A 27,092-nucleotide genomic window follows, 5' to 3' on the forward strand; every position below is an offset into this window, starting at 1 on the left:
CAAGAAATTCACTTTTGACATTTTAACAATTGACTGATTTTTAGTCCCTTAATTATCATTTGTCATTATTTTTAGTCTTTCCCGTAAAATATCACCTTTAAGTGATAATGTGAAAGACATATGACTTGTTGACTTCAAGTATAATGTGTTAATAGCATAATAAATGTTGTTAGTTTAAGATATTTTTTTGGCAAATCTAAGAAGTTACAAATTTTATGGTGGTGTAATACTATGAGAAAATAGTTTACAAAAGAGAGATTGAAAAATTGAAAAAAATGTGAAAGAAACTAGTAAGAAACACAACTTAAGTACCCTTTCCAAACCCCAATCTTCAAACCTTTCTCATCTCAACTACTACTTCCCAAATAAACACTAAATCCTCCAATCTCACTTCCACAAATCCTTCTACTAACATGTTCCACAGACAACATTGTGTGCAAAGGGCGAATACAAGGTGGTGATAATGACAAGAGAGCGAAAACACCACGATGAGTTATCTGATTTTAGTGCTTGAAGTTTTGGTTCATGAGTTTGATGGTTTATGTTTTTTCTTACCATGGATTGTTGATTTTGTGTATTATTTGGGGGTTGTTGATCTTGCTTACTACATCTGGTTTTCTTTTTTGTTTCGAATTTTCAAACTTTTTTTTTTGGTGATTTTATATTGCTAAAAGAATCATAGCATATATAACCACTGGAAAATGTCTTTAAACAACAACATTTTCTCTCATCAAATATTATTGTTACATCATAACTTAACAATAATATTTGATGAGAGAAACTAGAAACAATGTTGAATAATAGTTGGAGGACTAGATAGGTAAAGAAAATGTTGAGAGACTAAAAGTGAATTTTATGAAAATATAAGAGACTAAAAAACATAATTTTTTTATGCAATTGTTACATAAGATTAATAGTCCATATGATGTCATGTGATTGATAGCATGGTTGTCTTATCGTTAGTTAATGATGACACTTAATATGTGGATTAAAAATATTAATAAAAAAATTATATAGATTATTATAGATAAAAATCAAGAGACCAAAAACATATTTAACTCATCATAAAATTATAAAATTAATCTCAATGGTCAATTATAAAAAAAAGACAACTTTTTTTTGGGGTAAGCAAAAAGAGAAGAAAAAAACTTAACCATATTCAAGTCTACTTTTTTATAATAAAAATCTATAAAAATGTTAGGAACACATCCTCACTTAGACACACATTTTTTTTAACACAAATTCTCTTAGATTGAGATTTAGTGAAAGACAACTTTTTGTCTATCTCATGTCTTAGTATGTGTTTGAAGGAGTGTAGAAAGTATGTTTGTGATGCTCTTGGCAAATCTAATAAAGGAATTGATTTATTTTTTTGCTTAAATATATTTTTAATTTCTAATAAATTTTTAATTTTTGTATTTATTATTTAATAAATTTTTATTTTGTATTTAGTCCTTAATAAAACTATAATTTTATGTTTGTTCCTTGACATCTTTTTTATTCCCTAATAAAATTTGTTTCATTTGTAATTAGACGAGACTAAAACATAATTTGTTAATTATCAATGAACAAACATAAAATTTGCTAATTTATCAAAAATCAAAACAAAAAATAAAATTAATGGTTTAGTAGAGACTTATTCCAAAATAAAATTTATCAATAAACATAATAATAGAATATTTATTAAGAATTAAAAATATATTTAAGTCATTAAAAAATTGACTAATAAGATATGACATACAATTTTAGTATATAAAAAACAATCCAACTACACAAATAAACACAAAATCTACATTATTGAACACTTAATTAATACCTCCTACAAATTTAATGAACATTTTGCCCTAGTAGGTTGTCTCTAATACATCCAACCACTCCTACAATACCATGTATATAAGATCAAAACAGAAGGACATGAAAGGAATACAAAGCACACACAAAATCATAATAAATGATTAAATATAATAAAGAATAATATTATTATTATTATTGTTAACTAATTAAGAACAAATAATAATAATTATTATTAATTAAGAACAAACATAATTTAATAATAATAATTAGGAGATCCCTTCCTCTTCACCCTTTATTCCTATCAGAGGAAGCAACCAACAGAAGCATCGTCGTCGTCATCACCACCCAAAAACTCAGTCAAAGTTTCACACCCTTTTTCTTCTTCATCTCTGCAATCTCTCTCTCTCTCTCTCTTCGACCCTTCTGCTCAAAGTTCCAAAATTTGTCTTCCCAGGCACGCCCCCAGTTTTCCCTTTTAACAATCTTCAACCCCGTTTCACCTTATTTTTTTATTATTATAAAAGAAACCCCTCTTTTTCTTAATTACGAATCTGAAACCCTAGCTCCCATGACCCCAATTTTTTCCTCCGCAATTGGCTTCTGAAGTTGAGGGAAAGGCAAAAAAAATTAAAAATTGGGGATTTCGCCCCCACAAACCCTAGTTTTGGATCTTGCTTCGGAGTTCAAATTTTGGCGCTTTTTCTTGCATTAGGTTCGAATTTTAGGTTTTTGCAATTTCGCTTTCAATCCCACGTTTTTTAGACGATTAAGCAATTGGGTTGTCTTCAAGGTTGTGTTTTGCATCCGAAGAAGGTTTCATTTGGTGCTCTAGTTAGTTCAGTAGGTGTTTTGAGTTGGGAGGAAAAAAATTTACAAGTGAAAGGGTATTTATTTTTTTTATTGCCTATGGGTTTTGAACTATACTTAAGGATCGGGAATGATTTGATCAAGGTTGCTACTTTCTGTGTTCTCTTGTAATTTATTGCTTCAGATATGGGCTGGGGCTACAATTATAGCTACCATAATGATTGATCACAACAAATATATATTCTAGTTCGAAGAGTTGGCACTTAATCATATATAGGTACAATTTCCATATGTATTTTCATTGGAATTTGTCTCTAGGAAGCCTTTAATGGAGATTCCAATTTGAAAGTTGTGCTCTACATTGATAACTAATATTTTATCTGCTTATTTATGACTTTGGTTTTAGCGGTAGTATAGATGAGAAGATGCTGTTGAGGGTGTATGTTTAAAATTTTCTAATTTTCCAACTGCTTGGCCATGTTCTTCTGTTTGCGTTTTAGAAGGAGCTGTGGTTTTATATGGGGGTATCAATGTTCACTTCAGTTTCAGAATATAACGGTCAAGTTCCTCAAAATCTTTAGCAGCTGGGTTGGGTTATATCTTGTGAATACCAGACTCAGTGTGAACTAGACTTTAGTGTTTTGTATTTTGTCGTTTTCCAGATTGTGTTTTATGTTTAGCATTTTAAAAGCAGTCTGCAGAATGGAGTTTGATATTATGATTTATTTGTGGCATTGTTGTTTTTTTCAGTTGTTATCCATTTTGTGTTTGTATGCTTACAAATAAGAATAATAACACTCTGCTTGATGGTGATTAAAATTGGGATATATAATAGTGCATTAGGGATTTCAGTACATATCCTTTAGCAGCTGAAGGAAGTCCAATAATGCTTAGCCGTATGCATCCTTTTTTCTGTTTTATTTTAATGTACTTCTTGTTTGCTTAATTGGCAATGATTGGAAATTAATTGGGTGGCATTGTTGATCATGCAGTTTAGCTAATACTACTTGTGGTATGATGCCGAGGGCAGTATGCTGGTTATAGTTGGGGGAAATGCAAAGGTATCATGCTGGCAGCTGCACTAGTGCAGTTAACAACAGTACAATAGGTGGACCATCTGCTAGGGACCCAGGAAGATCTGATTCACCTTCTTTGCCAGCTAACTTTGCTGTAAGTTCAAGGTAAGGGAGCTTCCTGTCACTTTCCACTTTTGCCACTTTCTTCTTTTCAATGATTGTGACTATAGCATATGTGATAAAGGAACTGCAAATTCCAAATATTTGTGGTTGAGAGAGACAGTGGTCTGCTTTAATATATTTTCTTTTTCTGTTATCTAATAATTTGGGTTAATGATTTTTTCTTTTTTCACTTGATGAACATCATTTTGAAAATTGTGAAACTACACCGGAGTGGGGTTCATTTATTTCTTGAGTGATCCGGATATTCAAGCATTTATTATATCTTTTCATTTTTCATTTCTTATGCATTTAATTGCTTAGAGTGTCCTCTGATTACAACCAATTAAATATTCTTTTTCCTTTTATTTTCTTTACTATTAATCTGTCTACTTTTGATAATCTGCTTTGATGGTAAAACGGCAAGCAATATTAGGTTAGATATTCATGCTCATAACCATAGTGGTGTGAAATAGCTGACTCCAAAACTACTTTAGTAGGATAGTGGGTAGTGGGATGACTGCTAATATCATGCTTTGAGATGCACATTAGTTAATTTACAATACACATGTATAAATACTGAAAAATAAAAATGACCCAAAATTAAAGACATTAATATTCATAGTAAACAATCAAAAGTCAGAATTTGAAGCTAAACACTCTACATATAAAGATGAAACACCTGTTTGACAGTGGAGTCTGCTATCAAACCAAAAGAAAGGAAGGAACAAAGCAGCGGTGCTGAGACAGAACAGAGAACAGAGGATAAAACACCAGGCAAGGGCCATCGAGGTCTACAGGCTTTCTGGAAACTGTCACAACCTGGCCAGAAAAAGCCGGAGATACTGCTGGAGAAGGGAGGTGGTCGTGGTTCATCCAGATTCAGGGTGACTGTCCCATTATGATGCTAAACCAACAACAACCTTGCATACTAAAACTAGGATTTTTTTTTATTAACAGATTAACCACTGAAAAAGTTGAAATTGAAGATTACCCTCCACAAAACCCCCTGATCGCCTTTGTTACAGGGGTTAAAATGAGTTTTTGAACTAACACTTCCAGGAAAACATCAGCCTTAAATGTTCTTGAATCCTGTTGGAGTTGTGCTGCTGTTGTGCACAAATTTATGACTTCTGCTGCAAGTGTGACTGTGAACCAGAAACTGTGATGTGAGCCTGCTTCTGTAGCTTCCCAGGTCCGCACTGCAATGCTCCACTTCTATAGCACATCCAATGTTGTGAAAATTGAGATTTCACGGGACAGGAAAGGGGATGAAAGATTGTAAATTGAAGGATCTCATGGATTGTAAGATCCTCCCAAAAGATGCAAAATTATATATAGTAAATATACATGTGATAAAAATGACATAGATAAGGAAAATATCTTGTAAATGATAACATTGAGCTAAACCTAAACTGGAAATTAATATTTATAGATTTATAAGTCATAGCTAATAGGTCCGAAAAAACTCATAATAAGTCAAAATAGTAAACATAAGAAATTCATAATCAGTTAGCCTAAATCAAAGTAATAAATAAGTAAGAAATTTTGACTCAACCACAAAAACAGTCCAATAAAAAAAGAAATTTCTTACATAGAACAAGAGAGGCACCACATCACACCAACAAAACAGAGCAAGAACAGAACAGAACCCTGACAGAGACACATGTTATGAACAATATGCAACAACCCAGTGGACGCAAGGCAGAGACAGAGCAGAAAATGTGGTTGCAGTGAAACGGAGAGCAGAGGGAGGAGTAGTGAGGATTGAAGTCATCGTCGCGATAGATGGTTTTGCAAAATGGGTGAAATCAAGAATTTTAGGGCACTTGCAAACGAATCGGCTGGGACAGCAAAGGGGTTTTGTATCAAAACCTGACCTGCGGGAGATTGGCATGGAGTGGATCATGCGATCTTGGATGAGGAAGATCGCAATCCTCTGCAATCTTCACGAAACCTGATCCTTATGTCGATCTTGCGTGGGATTTGGGCCGAAAATTGTTAAAGCGTGTAATGTTGCAATCTTACCCGAGATTTTCACAACCTTGAGCATGTCATTAATTGGTCTGCTCATAAATAGCAAGGACCAAAAATGTTAGTTGTAAGAAAATTAGTAAATTGGTAAATACAGGGTTGAAAAGTTTTCACTGATTTAATTATTTTCTTTCTGTATAGTGGATATGTTTGCAATTTTGCATCCTATTTTGATTTTTTTATTCTTCTAGTAATATCTTCTCGTTTTCATGATATTGTTAAGTAAAATTTATGGTAGCAATTTAAATAACTATTTGCCTGGATGTGTTGACTTAATAAATGTAGAAAATGTTAAAAGTGTTAATTCAAGTTTTTTTTTTGTCCTTTTTAATTTGAATTCTGTTTATATTCTGCAAAGTTAGCAAGTATTTATTGTTGGATTGGTTATATAAAATTAGGAATATATTGAGTTGGACAAAATAATTACAAAGTGAAAGGAGATAAAGAATTCTCCTAAAGGACAAAAAATACAGAAAACATTCAAGAAAAAAGAGAAAATTGATGTAACAAAGCTTCCTTGATCAATAATTAACATATCTGTTAGCAAAACCCCATTAAAAAGGCCATGTGCTCTATGCCAAATAAATGCCAAACGTTTTAATGTGATGAACCAAATAAACCTCTTTAAACATTTGAGAGTTTTTCTCCTGCCAAATGCACCAAATGATAGCAGAAATTTCACATTGGCACAAAATTTAGCCTGTCTCTTTCTACCAAAACCATGAAAGTTAATCGTCAAGAATTGTTCCATGGACCTAGCACACACCCAGCATTCACTAAAAGTGCCAAATAAAGGAGTGCCTCACCAGGATTGCAGCTTAACAATGGAAGAACGAGTGAGGAACAGATTCTGAGATGGCATCACATGTCATAAAGGGGGTGTTTGGTAGGGGAGAAATTTTCACTTTCCTAGGAATCCTTGGGAAACTTTAGTTTCCCTCTTTGGTACGCATTTTTAAGAAACTTATTCCCAGGAATTCCTGGGAATCGTTTTTAACTAACATTCCCACAAAAACATTCCTGTGGAGGCGGGTGGGAATCCTACTTTCCCAAGTTTAATTTTTTTTATTACGGTAGAAATATCATGTTACTCTTATTAAATTATTTAATGTGGTAAATAATTAAAGTTATTGGTAAAAATATTATGTAACTCTTTGATTCCTAGGAAACCAGGATTCATGATTCTTGGGCATGAAAAAATTTCTCTCCTACCAAACACACCCTAGGGGAAAGAACCTTATGTAGTGCAACATGTCATTAGTATTAATTCTATTAATTAAGTACCACAATCCAAATATAAAACCTGACCTTCCCTTGTCCACTAAAACCATATAAAGTAGTAAACATAATTTTCATATAAAATTAGAGAATGGCGGCACTAGTTCGGCAGAAATTGGTATAATCTTTCACTACTTCCCCTTTCTGTTTTTATGTTTATCAAGATAAGATTTCTCTTTTTCTTATCATTTTAATTTTTTTTTTTAGTGGGAGTGATTCTACCATACCATAGCTAGTTTCAAAATATTCTTAATCATTTGAATGCACAGAGTACCATATGATGGATTGCATTTTTATTTTTTATTTTTCTGAAAAGATGGATGCAGTGTAACTAGGGTTGTGTATATTTTAAATGAAGAACTAAATTGGAAAGCATGGGTTGGGAGTTCTGTTTTTGTTCCATTCATTTGGTTAATAATGACATTTTAAATTCATATTTTCTTGCTTCTGGAATATTGTTTATATTTGTTTGACCTAGTATTGCTAAAGTTTCTTTTCTTATAAAGTTCATATTCAATAATAAAGTGGCATCTTATTTTCTTACTATGCTTAATCTGATGCTGTTAATCAAGTTGAATACAATGGTTTTGTGTTTGCAGGCGACAACTACCATTAAACCCATACAAGTTGAAGTGTGATAAAGAACCCTTGAACTCTAGGTAGTTCCTGTTCATTATAGCATTTTTTTAAAATTGTTGCCTACTTTTACTTCATGATTAACTTACTAGTACCAGGCTCTATTGGGGGGAATATTTTCATATTGCGCTGTTAAAATACAAAAAAAATGCATTTATGATGTTTTCCCCTTCCCCACCTTGTTATCAGCTTATGTTTTTTCTTGGAGGAGAATTCTCCTTTTTTCTGAGATTCAATAAACCTTTATAGAATTGTTCTCTTTCTCTCCAGATTTCTCAGCACTCTTGTGGTTGTGGGTTTGTAATTCTACTCTAAGGCGTTAAGCTTCAAGGTTTTATTATCTTGTATATTAACATGTAAAATGAAATTATTTTTTCTCAGGCTTGGGGCACCAGATTTTCATCCCCAAACGCCAAATTGTCCTGAAGAGACTCTGACCAGAGAATATTTGCAATCTGGATACAGGGATACAGTTGAGGGGCTCGAGGTATGCTGTTGAGTACTTTTTTGGGAAAGCTCAAATTTTGAGAAGCAAATGTTTTTTTTTTAAATCTCTCAGGAAGCTGACCAAAAAGCCAAAGCTAAGAAAAAGATGCTCTAATTTTACTTTTGTATTTATACCAAATCAGATATTTTAGAGTAGCAACTTTGCTTATGATTGATTGGGTTATACTTCTCCAGTTATCCATTTGTTGTTTTTTCAAGGTTTGAATATTTTATGCTGAACTCTCATATTTCTTTTGTAAATATTTTTGATGGAATATGTCCAGGGTAATTGAAAGTTTTGGAACTGTAATCTGGCATTTTCTTGAACTTGGTGTTTTTTTTATAATCAAATTCTTTCATTCTTTCAAAATGGAAATAGTGTTATGGACATGCATATATTCTTTAGAATCATAGATCTCCTTGATGACTCACTGAATTATAGAAATCAAATTGTGCTCTTATTAGAATAGATTATTTTCAACTGTTCAAACCTGCTCTTTTGTCTGGTATCTGCTATTTTTTGACCTTGTCTTGCATCCTGTGTCTGTTAGGAAGCAAGAGAAATTTCACTAACTCAGGTTCCGCATTTTAACAAGAACATTGTTCTTAAATGCAAAGAGGTGACTCTCTTGTCTCTTGTCTCTTTGGAGATATTTATGTCCTCTTTATTTTTGTTTATATGTCTGAGCTCTGAATTTACTGCACATTTTTTTTGGGTATTCATTGGAAGCCTATGTGGATATATAACTTGTAGTTTTTCATCTAATTTCCAGGCTATTAGAAAACGTCTGAGGGCCATCAATGAATCTCGTGCTCAGAAGAGGAAGGTGATGATCTTTAATCTTGTGATCTATTTATCCTTGCTGAACATTCTACTTCTATAGTGTATCCATATTTGTGTGCTTTCTTCCAGTTTATTTTCGATTTAGTGCAGTCTACCTATCTCAGAAGGTGTTTGATCTATATGAGCGTTTGATTTGACAGGCTGGTCAAGTATATGGTGTGGCTCTTTCAGGATCACAACTTGGCAGGTCTGGCATTTTCCCTGAACTAAGACCCTGTGGTGAGGACTTCCAGAAGAAATGGATTGAGGTATACTTGGTGATAGCCTTGCTCCTACTGTTTTTTTCTTTGTGCAACTTCCTGTATACCAGCTTTGACCCCTCACTTTTGTTTCTAATACATTTTTGTTAAATTTATATGTAGAAAGCACAAGGTTTTAAATGGTCACTAACTTAGTAGTAGATGGTTGTAGTCTTGATGTGACTGGCTGCAGGATCTGAATATTGGAAGGATCTGGAATGTTTTTATGCTGAATTGTTCTGGACAGGCTTAGCTATTCACGGATTTACTCAATTAGGAGAACTGTTATATACTTATATAAGTTACTATGACTAATTCCTTAGGTTTTTAGTTGTTGATGACTTGATGCTGACAGGTTGTTATGGCCGTAAAATCCTTAAATACTACTTTTTTGGATATTACTTGGTGGTTCAATGTATCTTTAGTAACTTGGTTAAAATTATATTATAGGGTTTATCTCAGCAGCACAAGCGATTACGCTCTTTGGCTGATCATGTTCCTCATGGTTATAAAAGGGCATCACTTTTAGAGGTTCTTATCAAGAATAATGTTCCATTGCTTAGGGCCACCTGGTTTATCAAGGTTACTTACCTCAATCAGGTAGGGATGCTTCAGCGTTGCTATATTTACCTAATATGATGAATTGCTTAATATCTTTTAATATTGTAGATTATGATTGACCTTTTCAGGTTCGACCTGGTTCTGTTGGTATTTCTTCTGGGGCAGCTGACAAGATTCAGCTGTCTCGCTCTGATGTTTGGACCAAAGATGTTATCAATTACTTACAAACACTTGTGGATGAATTTTTGTCAAAGAATGCTTTGCATTCTGCTTCTCATGGTCGAGAGCGATCACCACAAATCCCTTATACTGGCTCACTGCAGAATAAAAATGATCCATTATTATCTGTTTCTGATGGTGAAGGACCATCCTTACATTTTAGATGGTGGTATATTGTGAGGCTTCTGCAATGGCATCATGCTGAAGGGTTGCTTCATTCTTCTCTTGTCATTGATTGGGTGTTTAATCAACTACAGGTCTTTACCTTCTACATCAATTTGCATTTAACAAGTACAACGTGCTCATGAAACTAAAAGTGTGATGTATATATCTTTCACTGATTTCAACCTTCATGTTTTGATTTCTCACTTCTGTAATTTTCAGGAAAAAGAACTGCTTGAGGTTTGGCAGCTGTTATTGCCTATTATATACGGTTTTTTAGAAACTATTGTCCTGTCTCAATCTTATGTACGCACTCTTGCTGGATTAGCTCTTCGTGTCATTCGTGATCCTGCTCCAGGTGGTTCTGACTTAGTAGATAATTCCAGGAGGGCATATACAGCTTATGCTGTGGTTGAGATGCTCCGGTATTTAATACTTGTGGTGCCAGATACTTTTGCTGCTCTGGATTGCTTTCCTTTACCATCCTCTGTAATTTCACATACAATGAATGATGGGAGTTTTGTACTAAAATCAACTGAAGCTGCAGGGAAGATAAAAAATAGTTCAGATGATTTTGGTCACATTATTTCATGTATTCAGAAACATACAGAAGATTTGGCGAAGTCTGCAAGCCCAGGCTATCCAGGTCATTGTCTAGCTAAAGTTGCAAAAGCTTTGGATAAATCTCTTGTGCTGGGTGATTTGCGTGTAGCATATAAATTTCTTTTTGAAGAACTTTGTGGTGGAACTGTATCTGAAGGCTGGGTTTCCAAAGTCAGCCCTTGCTTAAGGTTATCTCTGAAATGGTTTGGGACTGTAAATACAGCCCTTATATATTCTGTGTTTTTCCTCTGTGAGTGGGCAACTTGTGATTTTAGGGATTTTCGCAGTACTCCTCCTCGTGACATAAAGTTTACAGGTAGGAAAGATCTTTCCCAAGTGCATATAGCAGTTAGACTTTTACTGATGAAGATTAGGGATGTGAAGATTTCACAAAAACAAACAAATGAAAATCACAGAGCCAGTCATCTTGCAAAGAATTCGAGTCAGTGCCAGAATTGGAATTATGTGGGTAATGTATCCAGATCGAAATCTAGTTCAAAGAGTATGGGTTCTTCTGTATTTGAAAGCCCAGGTCCTCTACATGATATTATAGTTTGTTGGATTGATCAGCATGTGGTGCATAAAGGGGAAGGTCCCAAGCGCCTACATCTATTTATGGTTGAACTCATACGTGCAGGCATCTTTTACCCCTTGGCATATGTACGCCAGCTAATAGTGAGCGGGATCATGGATGTGTATGTAAATGTGGTTGACCTGGAGCGATGGAGGAGACACTATCGAATCTTAAAGCAGCTACCTGGATGCTTTATCCATGATGTTCTGGAAGAATCAGGGATTGTTGAAGGGCCGCAGCTCAAAGAAGCCTTGCAAATTTACTTGAATGAACGCCGCCTCATACTTCGGGGTCCTCTGAGCATGTCCCATGATGATGCCAATGGTTCCAATTTATCTGCTCTGAAGAAAAAAAAATATCCAGCTTCTACAAAGGATGAAGTTTCTGCAGTGCCAATTGATCAGAGAAATGTTATTTCTACCACAATATCTTCTAAAAGTGCAAAGGATAATGCTAACATTGAAGAACTAAGAACAGCAATCTCGGTACTGTTACAGCTACCTAATTGTTCATCTAATTTGAGCACTACAGGTGATGAATCTGAGGGCAGTGTTAGAAGACCTATTGGGTCTCCCTACAGCAAGATTGATCCAGTGGAGGGTACACCTGGGTGTGAAGAATGTAGCAGAGCAAAGAGACAAAAGTTAAGTGAGGAAAGAAGCTCATTTGTTCAAGGGCATTCTCCAGTTCAATCTGATGATGACGATGCATGGTGGGTGAAAAAGGGAATGAAATCCCCAGAGCCTCTCAAAGTTGATCAATCTCAGAAGTCAACCAAGCAGGTCACCAAGATTCGGCAAAAGAATGTGCGTAAAACTCAGAGTCTAGCTCAACTGGCAGCTTCTAGAATTGAGAGTAGCCAAGGGGCATCAACTAGTCATGTGTGTGGTAACAAGGTAAGCTGCCCTCACCATAAAACTGCTATGGATGGAGAGGGGCAGAGGTCTGTCGATTGCATCCAAACAAGTCATTTTGGGGATATAGTTTCCATTGGAAAAGCATTAAAGCAGCTACGTTTTGTTGAGAAAAGGGCACTAGCAGTTTGGCTGTTGACTGTTGTTAGGCAGGTAATTGAAGAGGTGGAGAAAAATATTGGTAAAGTTGGTCAGTTCGGCAGGCCTTTTCCTGTTGCGGATGATAGAGGCTCAATACGGTGGAAACTTGGTGAAGACGAACTTTCTGTGATTCTTTATTTGATGGATATCTCTGATGATTTGGTATCAGCTGTCAAGTTCCTCCTTTGGTTGCTGCCAAAGGTTCTTAATAGCCCCAATTCTACAATTCATTCTGGGAGGAATGTGCTGATGCTACCAAGGAATGTGGAAAACCAAGTTTGTGATGTGGGAGAGGCTTTTCTGCTATCATCACTCAGAAGGTTTGCAGCTCTGCAATCTTATATATATATATAGTTTTTGTTTGCTGTCTCTTGGAAAATATTTTTATTTTGACTTTCCCCCATCCAGCATTTCCTTCTAATTATTGTGATGTTTGCTTCTTTTTTATTAGAGTAGTCTACTACTCTAATACTTTTCAATGGCTTAGCACCTTTTACATATGTGATATAAATACTATGCTTTATAGAGTACCTGGTAGTAAGCTGTTATATCTGTTTCTTCTTATGCTCCATTTCTTGTCATCTTTAATCAGGTCAGTATTGATTAAATCTGCATTGCTTGTCTACTCAGGATCCGGATTGCCTAAATAAAATCCTATACTTACAAATTAACAACATAAATACTTGTTCCAGTTTCAAGTTTTAACATAATTATAGTACAAGTTTGCTGAACCTTCAGTGAGGTTTCTACATCTATTATGGGCCATCCTCCCCCTGAAGTATTTATCATTTTTGTTATTCAACCAGTGCTTTACGAGTGGTGTTTTCCTTGTGTTGGACAGTTTCTTTATGGATGTTATGAGATTTTGTCAAACTTGACTTCTGCAATGTATTTGATGTAGGTATGAGAACATTCTTGTTGCAGCAGACCTTATTCCCGAAGCTTTGTCATCTGCAATGCATCGTGCTGCCACTGTTATTGCATCTATTGGAAGGGTTTCAGGGTCAGGGGCCCTAGCTTTTGCTCGGTATTTGTTGAGAAAATACAGCAATGTGGCTAGTGTCATCGAGTGGGAGAAAACTTTTAAGACTACATCTGATGCTAGACTTTCCTCTGAACTTGAGTCTGGTGGGTCAGTGGATGGAGAGTTAGGTTTACCCCTAGGAGTTCCAGCTGGAGTCAAGGACCATGATGATTTTTTCCGTCAGAAGATAAGTGGTGGTCGGTTACCGTCCAGAGTAGGTGCAGGCATGAGGGATATAGTGCAGCGTAATGTTGAAGAAGCGTTCCACTATCTTTTTGGAAAAGATAGAAAGCTATTTGCTGCTGGTACACCAAAAGGTCCTGCTTTAGAAAAATGGGATAATGGATATCAAATTGCTCACCAAATAGTTATGGGTTTGATTGATTGCATAAGGCAGACTGGTGGTGCTGCTCAAGAAGGAGATCCCTCTTTGGTCTCTTCTGCTGTTTCTGCGATTGTTGGCAGTGTTGGTCCAACTTTAGCAAAAATGCCTGATTTTTCATCTGGCAATAATCATTCAAATATAATGTCAGCTACAAATTCATTGAACTATGCCAGATGCATTCTGCGAATGCATATAACCTGTCTATGCCTGCTTAAGGAAGCTCTGGGAGAACGCCAAAGCCGTGTATTTGATATTGCTCTAGCTACTGAAGCTTCTAATGCTCTTGCAGGTGTTTTTACTCCTAGTAAAGCATCTCGTTCTCAGTTTCAAATGTCTCCTGAAGCCCATGATTCTAGTAACACTATTTCAAATGATATGGGAAGCAACTCTATTAAGGTTGTGGCAAAAACAACAAAAATTGCTGCTGCTGTTTCTGCACTTCTTGTTGGTGCAATTGTATATGGTGTTACCAGCCTGGAAAGGATGGTGGCAGTTCTCAGATTAAAGGAGGGGCTGGATGTGGCACAATTTGTAAGAAACGCTAGATCCAATTCAAATGGAAATGCTCGTTCAGTTATGGCTTTTAAGGTGGATAGTTCAATTGAAGGTCATGTCCATTGGTTTAGATTGCTTGTTGGAAACTGCAGAACAATCTGTGAAGGGTTAGTGGTGGAACTCTTGGGTGAACCATCTATTATGGCTCTTTCAAGGATGCAACTTATGCTTCCTCTAAATTTGGTCTTTCCACCTGCCTATTCAATATTTGCCTTTGTTAGGTGGCGACCTTTCATGCTGAATGCTACAGTTCGGGAAGACATGAATCAAATTTATCAGTCTCTTTCAATGGCCATAACTGATGCAATAAAACATTTGCCATTTCGAGATGTATGTTTTAGAGACTGTCAGGGTCTTTATGATCTTATGGCTGCAGATGCAAGTGATTCTGAACTTGCAACCTTGCTAGAGTTTAATGGGTCTGATATGCATTTAAAATCCACAGCATTTGTTCCCCTACGCTCTAGGCTTTTCCTGAACGCCATGATTGATTGTAAGATGCCACCATCTATTTATACAAAGGATGATGGGAGCCGAATGTCTGGACTTGGTGAGTCTAAAATTAAATTCACAGATAGTGAGTCTAAGCTTCAGGATTTGCTTGTGCATGTTTTGGATACCTTGCAACCTGCCAAATTTCACTGGCAGTGGGTTGTACTCAGGTTGCTCTTAAATGAACAAGCCCTCGTTGAAAGACTAGAGAATCGTGATGTGTCCTTGGTTGATGCTATAAAGTTGTCCTCACCTAGTACAGAGAAGGCTTCTGCTGCTTCTGAGAATGAGAACAATTTTATTCAAATACTTCTCACAAGGTTACTGGTTAGACCTGATGCTGCACCCCTTTTTTCGGAGTTGATTCATCTCTTTGGCAGGTCACTAGAGGATTCAATGTTGTTGCAAGGTAAATGGTTCCTTGCAGGCCAGGATGTCCTCTTTGGTCGGAAGACCATTAGGCAAAGGCTACATAACATTGCTATGAAAAAAAATCTTTCTGTTAAGACCCAATTTTGGGAGCCATGGGGTTGGTGTAGCCCGTCTACTGATCCATTAACTATCAAAGGGGATAACAAGAAGTTTGATAGCACATCCCTTGAAGAAGGAGAAGTTGTTGAAGAGGGAATGGATTTGAAAAGGTGCCAGCAGCAAGTGACTGAGAGGGCTCTTATTGAGTTGCTTCTTCCTTGCATAGATCAAAGTTCTGATGAATCCCGCAATTCCTTTGCAAGTGATATGATGAAACAGTTAAGTTATATTGAGCAACAAATAACTGCTGTTACAGGTGGAAGTAAACCAGTAGGAAGTGCTCCTCCTGGAGTTGAAGGTCAGCCGAATAAAGTAAATAACCGCAAAAATATGAGAGGTGGAGGCCCTGCATTAGCTAGACGACAAACAGTTGCAGCAGATTCTTCTCCACCATCTCCTGCAGCTCTACGAGCTTCTATGTCATTACGGTTGCAGTTGCTCCTGAGATTTCTTCCTATTCTTTGCACTGACAGGTAATAAGACTGGATATTGTAATGTGTAATTAGCTTTCTCATTATAGGATTCTTGATGCACTGGTCAAGTGAAAAAAAAATAAAAATCTGCGGTCCTTTTCTCCTTTCTTGAAATGTAGAAAAGATTGGAGCTAACTGCTATATGATTATTTTCAGTTTCGGAAATACAATTCTCTATTATGTATGAATTATCTGGGTCCCAGCTGCTGCTACTGAAAGTGATAGTTTTTCCTTGTAACAAAATGGATTTGAGCTTTAAATTTTGAGAGTTGGAAATCAATTAAATCAGTTAGGGCCTCTCTTTTAGTAGTGGAAATATGGATATTTTTTCCATGAAGGCATTGCCCTTTTTTTATTTTTTGTGTGTGCTTGTGATGGAACTATTACATCCTAGAATGTTAGAAACTATTCTTGAGTTCCATTTATTTCAATTTTGCAGGGAGCCATCTGTGCGGAGCATGAGACAATTTCTTGCCACTGTAATTTTTCGTCTCCTTGGTAGCCGGGTTGTGCATGAGGATGCAGACATTTCGGTGAATGCTGTGCCATTTCTGCCTATAAGGGAGGCAGAGTCATCTTCTGAAGTTGCTTCTGCTGCTTTTGTGGATTCTTCTTCTGGGAGTTTGTTTGATCGTTTGTTGTTGGTTTTGCATGGATTATTAAGTAGTTATCCACCAAGTTGGCTTAGGGCAAAGCCTGTTTCAAAGACAATCAGTGAACCTACGAGGGAAATTTCTGGAATTGACCGAGAATTGTTGGAGGCTTTGCAGGTTTGTTCTTTTAGCCCGTATGTGTATAATTTTTGGTTCTAGTCACTTAGCCCTTAGGTGGCTTTTCAGCATATTTAACACTAATGTAATTTTCCTTGTGAAACTGGTTGTCAAAGATGAAATAGCCAACAAACATAATATTCTTTGAAGTATTGGGAAGGTGTTAATTTAAAATACAATGTCTTAACAATTATTTGTTTGTGCATGTATGATCTGCATGCTTAGAAGTTCTGTAGCTGATTGGAGTCTTAATTCAATTAGTTTTTCTTTTTAAGGATTTATAGATGCTGTATGCAAGTTTTTTTTTTTTTTTTTGTTAATTGGATATGATGGCATCATGGTAATACCAGACATTTCTTCAAGACATCTTGTATTATTAGATTTTCTGTTTTGCTACTTACTAGGAAGGACTGATACTTGAAATTTTTTATACCTTTCCGGTGTGAGATATAAACCGCCATATGGTACGTATGCTATTTCAACATCATTGGAAATTGTTATCTATTGTAATTTTTTTCTTTTTCGTTTTCCATTGAGGTTTTTTGTCAACAAATGTGGGATATAATCAGAATTTGATAAATTCTAGACTTCGGTTGTCTGCAATGAATAATATTGGAACTAAAAACTCTTTATTTTTGTTTACTTTCACCCTTCAATCATGGAATGACCTGACCATTATTTTCTTATGATGGCTTTATGTGTTTCCCAAGGTTTTTCATAAATGATCTCTATAATATGTATGTATATGTTATATGGTGCATCATGCCATGCCCATACCTTTATTTTTCAAGAAATTATGTATCACATGCTGTACTGGTGTCATATCAGATATTGCTAGCCATATCCGTGCTTCATAAATCTCTACTGAAGCTCTACAATTTGGCAATGTTTATGTTACATATTTGGCAATCTAGAAATGTTAATTCAATCTTCCTAGTCACGCTTGTCTAATGATCTGTTATCCGATGCAGAATGACTTGGATCGTATGCAACTGCCAGACACTATTCGGTGGCGTATCCAAGCTGCAATGCCCATGCTCATTCCCTCTATGCGGTGCTCTTTATCCTGCCAGCCACCATCTGTTTCAAATTCTGCTCTTGTTTGCCTTCAACCCAGCATTACAAATCCTGGGTCTAACTCCAGTAGTTCAACTATCCCTCAGAGGAATTCAGTTCTATCAAGGGTTGCATCTAATGCATCAGGGAAGTCAAAATTACAGGACAATGATTTGGAAATAGATCCTTGGACGCTCTTAGAAGATGGCGCTGGATCTTACCCTTCAGCAGGTAATACTGCAAGTATAGTAAGTGGTGACCACGCTAATATTCGTGCCACCAGCTGGCTTAAAGGGGCTGTAAGGGTGAGACGGACGGACCTCACATATGTTGGTGCTGTGGATGACGATAGTTGATTAACAATATTTTTTGTTGGTTTGGACTTTTGGAGTATACAAACCCCTCAGCTGACAGCCGGCGATTGCAGTTTTGTTATTTATATTTGATATTTGATGCATGAATGGCATGAAGATGTCATTTTGTGCTTGCCCTTCTTGTGTTGAAGTTTAAACGAAGCTGAAGGGGCATTGTTTTGAAAAAAAATGGGTGAAGGGAGGGTTCAAGACAGCTCATCCAATGGTTCTGGCCTGTTTGATCACCCCCATCTGGATTGTGTGCACTTGCTCAGTTCAGAGGTTTGTTGTATATATGGGGATATGATTGTTTTACTTTACCAATTGATCTGAGTAATATAGTCTAAAGTGATATTCGTAGCTGTTTCATGCTCATTTTTCTGTCTAGTGAACGCTTGTGTGAGCACTGTCTATAGCTTTTAGGGGCACAAGCCCACTCAGGCGCAATCAACCATTGTTTCTTTTTCTCATATTCATATTATCAAAAGTTATGTGGTTGATCTGGAGCATCACCATGAGCTGCAGCATTCAATTATTTGTTGGCAATTCTAGATAGTTTCATTTCTCCCTAAATATTGTTTTCCTATCTTGATAGGAAAAACTACATTATGTTAGCTTTGTGATAAATGCACACTTGTATATTAGGTAAATGTTATCAAAGCAAAACCAGAATGCCCCTAAATGGAATTGAACGTTTGTTTCGTATGGCATACATTGCAAAATTTGCAGTGTTTTAGAATGTACCTTTTTAGGAGCAGCAAGAAAAATATGATTTATTAACATGATGTGAGTTGTGTTATCGAATGTGATAATTAGTATTGGAAATGTAGGACGTGAGATAGACTAATGCCGGTAATATTTCGATTGGTTGCCTACGTTGGGTACCTAGGCAAGAGTATATAGACGCCATTCAATGAGTTTTAAATCAAATTGTAAAACGTGAATATAACCATGGAAAACAAATTGCATGGAATAACTCAAATAAGCATACAAATTTATGTAGGTTGTCTTGACAATCTTCCTTTTGGTAATCTTTTCAAGGCTTAGAAGTTTTTTTTGATGTGATCCAAACAAATCAGTTTGAATATGATATTTTAAATTCACTTAAAATTAAATTATTTTCTTAAAATACTCCATCCAAACACAAGATATCTTGCAAACAAGTATACCCTTATGGAGAGGAAATGGGATGTTTTATTAAACAAAGAAAGAAGGAAAAAGGGGCAATTTAACTTAACATTCAGTTTTTATTTTCTATCCTCACAAATAATTAAAATATATAATTATTTTATTTTATTCTTATAAATGATTGGACAGAAAATGATAAAAACCAATGGAAGTATTTAAAATAAAAAAATAAGTGAATAAAATGACATTTTTATAATTATTTGTAATGAAAAAAATGTTTTCTTAAACCAAATATACATTTTTCGATTAACATTTGTCAATAAAAAAAAATATACCTTTTACTTCATTACTTGGGTTGGGAAAAGAAGAAAATTAATTGATAGTAGAATAAAGAGGGAATTCAAAAACCAGTTTATTCAATAATAATGCTCTAGGTAAAATATAAAACAGCTCAGGATCTAATCACACAAATATGGCATCTTTTAAGCTGAATTGCAAGACTATCATCATATCTTCAGGATGTTCCCAGTTCCCTGTTCAAGTAGTCAATGAACATTCTTTTTGCACTATCTGCATCAGAAGGAGGTGGTGGACCACTTAAACTTGTTTGCCCTGTCAATTTTAGGAAGGTTCCTCGCATCCTATGATTTTCACTTGATGTTTTGGTTCTGATTCTTTGAGAGCTTCGGCAAGACAGCGTGCAGCTTTGGACTTCCCACTGCATGGCTGCCCACACATTACAACCAATGCCATTTGGAAAGAAAAATTTGTTTTATAGTCTGGTGATGATGGTCTCTCATTAAGGATACAACCTGCAATTATATATTAATGCAAGACAACATCATGGACACCAGAAGGAGCATTGAGTTCCAAATATACCAATTCATAAATAAATTAGCACAATAAAACATGCCAGCGTTTTCAGATTAGCTTATAGTTTGTGTTCCAAAAAGCTTATGATTAAAAAAAAATCTAAGGAAACTTTTTAATAATAAAAAGGATAAATAGCCAAATTAGTCTATAAAAGATGAAAAATTCAAATTTAGTCCATGAATGTAAAAAAGTACAACAAGTCATGCAAACAATTTAATGATAAATTGGTCCCTAAACTTTACAACTTAATGTCAAATTGGTTGTCGAAAAATATAACTTATTAACTAATAGGTCCTTGAACATTACAACTTTAATAATAAAATAATCTTACAAATTTAACAACATGACTAATTTGTTACATTTTTTGTACATTCGAAAATTAAATTTATATTTTACATCTTTCATAGACCAATTTGTCACCCCAACCAATTTGTCACCCCATCACACTTTTGAAGACAAATTTGAGTATTTATTCTAATAAAAAGTTTTCAACAAGAATGAATCTAACTGTTACATGTTTCAACAAACAAGCTGAATATTGACGTACAAGACAGATGATTATTTCATGATTCAACAAAGTATGGGGGAAAAGACATATAAACAACAATTCAGTCAATATGGAAATAAGTCATTAAAAAAAGAGAGACATTCAAACTGTGAAAAGAGTGAAACCCAGCACTGAGCTATGCACACAAACAATGCAATTCCATTCAAATCTCAAGAGAACGAATGAAACCTACCTGAGAGGCGGGGAGGGAATCTTTTTCCTGATTCCTATTACAGAATCACGAATTCAGATCCTAACTTGTAATAAAAAATAAAAAAATCGGTACCTTTGCTTACTGAGAGTGAGAGAGGTTGAAACCCTAGCAAAGTTCAATCAGAACGAACAATGGTTGAAGGAAGAGAGAAGAATGGGGATTTGAAGGAAGGAATGAGTATTTGCTTTGCAGTAGCAAATTGAGACGCGAGGAAGAAAGAAAGAAAAAAAGAGCATCTCCAATTAGGATTTTATCAACTTAATTATTATTATTATTATTATTTTGTAAATTTTATGATTCAAGGTTGTATTATCTTAGTATATGATAAGATTGTACTCATGCTCAACTGATATATCTATCTATCTGATGAATATTCAACTTTTCACTCCTATGGCATCATAAAAAAATTATTAAGTAAGAAAATGTTTATATCCTAATACGATTTAGATTTTCTAATTATTATGATTTGATATAAATAAATAATGTTAAAAGTTATACTTGGTACATTATCATATTATGTTGTGCTAGTTTGTATATTAAGAATCACACAATAGCAATGGTATTCATCTTGCATAGACATTCTGGGTAGGATATGTTTAAATCTTATGAAGATTTAAGATCTAATGTGTTAAGTTCCATTAAAAGAGTGTTTTGTTGTATATAGACTTGTTCTCACTTATGAAAAAGTGACTTTCTATTGAAGTGAAGAAAGTCAACCAGAATAAATTCTAAGTGAAAAATCTACTCATTGTGAGATAACAAACACTTTAAGATAAAAATTATAAATACAAAAATCTTTGAAGAATAAGATTACGAATCTTGTATAGAAATATTTTTTATTCTTTATGTAAAAAGTTTTTTTTTTTTGCATATTTTTATAAAGTTCAAAAGCTCTCAAAACACTTTAAATATATTGAAAAAAAAGACTAAGTGTTGATTGTAGATCTGTCTGTAAGATGATCACATAATTAATTAGTATGAAAACTCAAACAACAAATATTTTTTTTTTATTTGTTTAGAATCAAGAATGACTTAGTATTATAAAAAAAATAATAGGTTTTAATCAAAGTTGAGGTAGAGCTTGATTTGTAGAGCCAAAAGTAGTTGTGACATAATATTTGTAATTTGTGAGAAACTATTGAAACTTAGTGGTTTGCTAGGAATTGGATGTAGTCTCACTAATTGAGATAAATCAGTATAATTTCATGATTACGATCTTTACTTGATTTCTTTATGCTTTATTTGACCTAAGGTTTGAATTTGCTTTTAGATGTTTGAAAATATCTTATGCTTTGCGGATTTTTTTCATCATTTGACTGTGAGTTCAGACGAAAAGCTTTGTTGATTATGAAAAGACTTTAAAATTTTCTAAATCACAATTCAATCACTCCTCTTGTGATATTTGTCTTTATAGTTTGTTTCTGTTTTCTTATCGCGATGAAGACAAATCTGCGATGACAATGGAGTCGTGATGAAGATGGATCTATGACAACAGTGGAGCTATGTCAGTCATCAGACACTATTGTTGGAGACATAACGAAAGATATGGAGAAGGGGACACAGTGAAAGAAATATTCTAATGAGACAAGATTCATGATAACATTATGCACCTTGATAAATTGAAAGACTAAAAAAATGTGTATCATACACAAATTATCATACTAGACCACAATAGTTTGTACCACAAAACAAAACCCTGTTTAGTTTTCAAACTTCAAAGGATTCAAGGCGAACAAATTATTTTTTTTCGAAAAAAGAGAAAGAAAAGGAGGGGAAGGATATGAAAGGAAAAATAATTAATGCATCATTGTCCTCCAATAATAATCATCTAATCTAGATAATTCTTAGTAGTATAATAATTATCTTAAAAATCCTATTAATTATAAATTCTTTTAGTTGATGGTGTAAATTTTATTTACACTATTAAAATATTACTACAAAGAATTTACATCCATTTTGATTTTATTACATAAATTTTATTTTTTAATTTTACTACCTAGAATTTTTATGTTTAATTTTAATACTTATTGTGAATAAAAAAAATATGTTAAATAATGATGGGACATTTTATTAATTTATCATATCATCACTTAATCTAATTAATGATATGATATTTTGTTAGTTTGTTTACATTATTATTGAATAGATTTTGACAAATGACACATATTATAATTAAACATAAAAAATTAAACGATAAAAAAATAAAATTTAGATAGCAAAATCAAGATGAGTTATATTATATGTATGAAAAATATAAGTAAACCTTCACAAATTTATAGAATAATTTAGCTTGGAGCTGTGATTGTAGGAAAATCATAAAATACACACATTTTATAAAAAAGAAAGATAAAACAACAGTAATCATGGTTTTGATTTTTTTAAATTAATTATCCATCAAAATGATAACCCTAATTCATCTTCTGTATGTCTTTGGAACTTTTCCTATGATAGAAAAACAAGATTTTCCACCATGATATTCTCCAAATGCATCCACAAATAGAATTGCATGATTCTTTCTTCTCATATGCGATGCATTGATCCCGTCTCCCCATCATGTACTGTTCTTTCTGTTAACAAACACTAATTGTGATTAGCATTTATTAGATAATCAATTTCCACCCGCAAGAAAAGATAATCAACCTTACATTTGCAATGAATTTAAATCCAATCTTTATCTGTCCTTTGTAAGTGTCATCTTCAAGGACCACATTATATGCAGCTGGTTTTATTTCTATATATCCCTGATCATTTCCTTCAGAGATTATTCCACCTATGTAAATCCTGCTTTATGAGAAAAGAAATTATGCAAAATATACAAATCAGCCCCTTTGAAGGAAAAGTGTATCTTGAGAAGGGTTATATATAGTCCCAATCAACCAATTTAAATATCATATTATATGGATAATACTAACGATTTTTTTATTTTATTTATATAAACTTTAAAGTTTAGTATACTATTATCAAATCATAAATTATGATAAAATACTTAATTTTAAAATTATACATAAATACTTTTAAATTGATTAATAACATAAAAAATATTGATGAAATATAAAAATTAAACTCTTTAAATTATTAAAATTTTCTAAAGGGGTACAGTGGCACTTCTAAAGGTCCCTTTCTGTACGTAGACATCAAAATAACTAGGAGGGAGAAAATTTGTGTAGAAAGGAATTACTTGGCTTCACCAACAAATCCACCACTTGTGAAGAGTTCTGTGGCCATGATTCTACACTTAAGATGGGTTGAATTCTTGCAATCAAATGGTGAGAAATCAAATATGAATTTTTCATTCCAGCAAGGTTGCTCATGTTTTCCTGCATCAATCACATATATAAACTCAGTCACTATACTGGTAGAAATGTAGAATCAATGTGAGAAAAAATAAACAGAGAGAGGGAATGTGTGAGTTCAAGCCATACAAATAAATTATTACACTCAGATCATTATGGTTTTATCGATTTTTAGGTGACATATAATTAAGTTTTATTTTTTATTTATAAGAATTAAAAAGATGTATAAAAAATTTATAATAATTCATACACACAACTCAACTAGTTATATTCCATAGACTAACATATAACTAAGTTGCATTAATTTTTTCTCATTTACAAAAATTTAATTATATGCTATTGAAACTATAATTACACGATGCTTTTGAACTATGTAATAATTTCTCTCATATACAAGCATGAGCATGTATTAATTATAACCTGACGAAACTTTGCTTCTTTGAGTCTGAGTCCCGCACTCAATAACCACATAGTAGGAAGGTGTTCCTGTAATGGTGTTGGTTCAAAGAAATTAACAAAAAAGAAATAGTTTTCTAAAAAATAAAAATTAACGTTTTAGATTCATTGAAACATTATATTGAAATCCACATGCTAAAGTGAAAATAAAGGAAAGATACCAACAAGGTTTGGGTGTGCAATGCCTTTAGCATTAACAAGAAGTATTTCGAGAATTCCCGTCTTCATTTGTCAATATCTTTAATTGTGTTTTTTTTTTCAATGAATCTTTGTGTTTGATTGTGGGTTCTAAAGATGAAATTTCACAGAAAATATTTCAGATAATATATTAAGTGGGTAATTAAGAGGAAGGTGACAGTTTCACAAGTTCACTTAACGTACGTATTAATTGAGGTTACCATAGAGTTAGTAAGTATACATGTGATAGCTGTTTCTACACGAAGTATGCATGTTATTAATGGTATCCTTTTTAGTTTTAGTGACTAATAATTTATTCAGAAAGAGTTACACTTTATGTGAGATTGATTATTCATTTAATAATGTTGTGGTTTTGAGTTATTGGTGCCGGTTTTCTTTTATTGAGATTAAGTGAAATTTTGATGTGTCCAAAGGAAATTTGGTTGCTCTTTTTTTTGTGCCCCTTTCCAGGCCATATTTTGTATTTTCAATGCAGCGTTTGAAGCAACATTAATATTTTTTTCATTTTCTCATACGTTCATTGGCGTTGGAAACGAAACAAACAAGGCATTGAATGATATGTATAAACTATCTAAATAATATTTTATGGAAGAGTACGATTACATATAAGTGAGCTTTTACATATTGTTGTTCACTCAATTGCAAGAGATGTAATTCACTCACTCACACATTCACTCGTGTATCACTCAGTATTTTTAAACACAGAATTGCACACCTACACACTAGCAACAGAAAGATGATAGAATAAAAACAACACACTTTATTAAGATGTATGTATATCCTTTTATACAAACAAAATAGAGCAACAATCCTTCACACTTTGATTAGGCACTTATAACAGAATTTTTAAAATTCTGTTACTCTCTTATATTCAATGTACAATAAAATCTACACCACACAGAACAAAATTAAACTCTCACATAATTGAGTAGTTTATGTAATATTACTCTTTGTATAAATGTAGGTGAATATTTCTATAAAATATCTCAATTGAGTATAGAAGATAGAATTTGTGTAAATTATGACATGAGTGTTTTTTTTTTATTTGTACAAAGAAAGGATGAAATTGCATCACCCATCATGTCATCAAATATTTTCCCCTTTTGATCTCTAAGTTGATCTTTCTAAAATGATGTTTAATATTTAATAATTAAGTAAAAGCAAAAATACTTCTATTTTTTTCCTTTTTACACAATTTATACTATTTTTATCACTTTTTTAAATACAAACATCAATTGAATTCTATATTTTTTATATATGAAATCTAATAAAATAATTTTCACGTACTGAATTGGTAAAAAAGAATTTAAAATCATGAAAAAAATAATCAATTTTTAAAAAATCATTTTGACTTATTTTAAAAATAGACTAAATTAAATATTTTAAAACACAAATGATTAAACTGAATATATTCTAAAACATAAAGGATTAAAAGTGTATTTTAACCTAATATATATGTAAAAAAATTAATATATAAATAATATTTCTTATGAGTAAGAAAATGTATATCACTATTGAATATAAAAAACAATGTGTGAAAGAAAGAATAATTAGACGAATAAATAATTTTGTTATATATTTTAAGACAACAAAAAAGAATCACAATATAATTTTATATAATAATTTAAATGAATTTTAAATTTTTTTGAAATGACCACTAGCCGCTAGGTATGCCCCTTCCTATGCCCCTGGGTATGGTGTCTTTGGTTCGTTTATGTCTTAAAGAGTGTGAATTTTTTTTGGAAGCATTATGTTCAAAACAAACACACTTAGAAGAATGAAAACGAAGTTACACATTATCTCGTGTTTATGCAGAATGTGTATCAGTAAGCCCCACTCTTTTAACTTGAATGGACATTTTGGCTTTACTCCATATAAAGACTGTCTTCTGGTAAATAAATAGCTTTTAGTGCTTATTAATACTTTCTATTTTGAACTAAAATTAACTCTTTTCCTAAAAAATAATTCAGCCGTATTTTTTTTATAAAAAAAAATAGAACAATAAATGGGTCAATTAAAATTTATAAGTTGAAAAGTTTAGACTATGTTTGTTTCTCAACACGTTGGTAAAAAAGATAACGCACCAATAAAACAAAGATACACCTAATGATTATACACTTGTATAAAAAGAGAGGTGAATTCTAATATGTAGTCTAAAACTCTTTCCAGCAAAATTACCCACCAAAGGTTGATAACCGGAACAAAATTAATTAAAAAAGAAAAAATACTTTGAATTAAATAAAGTAATTTAAAAAAAATGTAATAATAAAAATTAAA

The 27,092-nt window shown here is 33.4% G+C and overlaps 2 protein-coding genes across 4 annotated transcripts; one reads left to right on the forward strand and one right to left on the reverse strand.

Annotated features, from left to right (window-relative positions):
- Positions 1 to 2,075: 2,075 nt before the first annotated feature.
- On the forward strand, positions 2,076 to 18,615 carry LOC100781696 (mediator of RNA polymerase II transcription subunit 12). 3 transcript variants are annotated; one of them, XM_014773415.3, is made up of 14 exons: positions 2,076 to 2,506; positions 2,786 to 2,878; positions 3,594 to 3,782; positions 7,688 to 7,747; positions 8,106 to 8,211; positions 8,762 to 8,830; positions 8,984 to 9,037; positions 9,195 to 9,302; positions 9,744 to 9,893; positions 9,983 to 10,330; positions 10,458 to 12,787; positions 13,369 to 15,927; positions 16,367 to 16,697; positions 17,669 to 18,615. In XM_014773415.3, the coding sequence occupies exons 3-14, from the start codon at positions 3,655 to 3,657 to the stop codon at positions 18,107 to 18,109; spliced, it is 6,684 nt and encodes a 2,227-aa protein (XP_014628901.1). In that variant the 5' UTR covers positions 2,076 to 2,506; positions 2,786 to 2,878; positions 3,594 to 3,654; the 3' UTR covers positions 18,110 to 18,615. The 3 variants fall into 3 exon arrangements, with proteins under 3 accessions (XP_014628901.1, XP_006576321.1, XP_014628902.1); XM_014773416.3 differs by lacking the exon at positions 2,076 to 2,506 and adding an exon at positions 2,515 to 2,678; XM_006576258.4 differs by lacking the exon at positions 2,786 to 2,878.
- Positions 18,616 to 23,276: 4,661 nt separating this feature from the next.
- Positions 23,277 to 24,845, reverse strand: LOC100782233 (elicitor-responsive protein 3). Its single transcript, XM_006577313.1, has 5 exons — positions 24,779 to 24,845; positions 24,582 to 24,647; positions 24,047 to 24,185; positions 23,514 to 23,649; positions 23,277 to 23,435 (listed from the first exon to the last, which is right to left on the reverse strand). The coding sequence occupies exons 1-5, from the start codon at positions 24,843 to 24,845 to the stop codon at positions 23,277 to 23,279; spliced, it is 567 nt and encodes a 188-aa protein (XP_006577376.1).
- Between the last annotated feature and the right edge of the window lie 2,247 nt (positions 24,846 to 27,092).

This window comes from Glycine max, chromosome 3 (genome assembly GCF_000004515.6).
Source record: "Glycine max cultivar Williams 82 chromosome 3, Glycine_max_v4.0, whole genome shotgun sequence".
Taxonomy (NCBI): Eukaryota; Viridiplantae; Streptophyta; class Magnoliopsida; order Fabales; family Fabaceae; genus Glycine; species Glycine max.

Bases quoted from the DNA above. Each gene is read 5' to 3' on its own strand.
- LOC100781696 (XM_014773415.3), top strand. From the start codon at position 3,655: ATGCAAAGGTATCATGCTGGCAGCTGCACTAGTGCAGTTAACAACAGT. The intron at 3,783-7,687 runs GTAAGGGAGCTT...TTGTGTTTGCAG, and splicing joins AACTTTGCTGTAAGTTCAAG to GCGACAACTACCATTAAACC. The intron at 16,698-17,668 runs GTTTGTTCTTTT...TATCCGATGCAG, and splicing joins AATTGTTGGAGGCTTTGCAG to AATGACTTGGATCGTATGCA.
- LOC100782233 (XM_006577313.1), bottom strand. From the start codon at position 24,845: ATGAAGACGGGAATTCTCGAAATACTTCTTGTTAATGCTAAAGGCATT. The intron at 24,186-24,581 runs GTTATAATTAAT...TGATTGATGCAG, and splicing joins AAGAAGCAAAGTTTCGTCAG to GAAAACATGAGCAACCTTGC. The intron at 23,650-24,046 runs GTAATTCCTTTC...CTCATAAAGCAG, and splicing joins GGATTTGTTGGTGAAGCCAA to GATTTACATAGGTGGAATAA.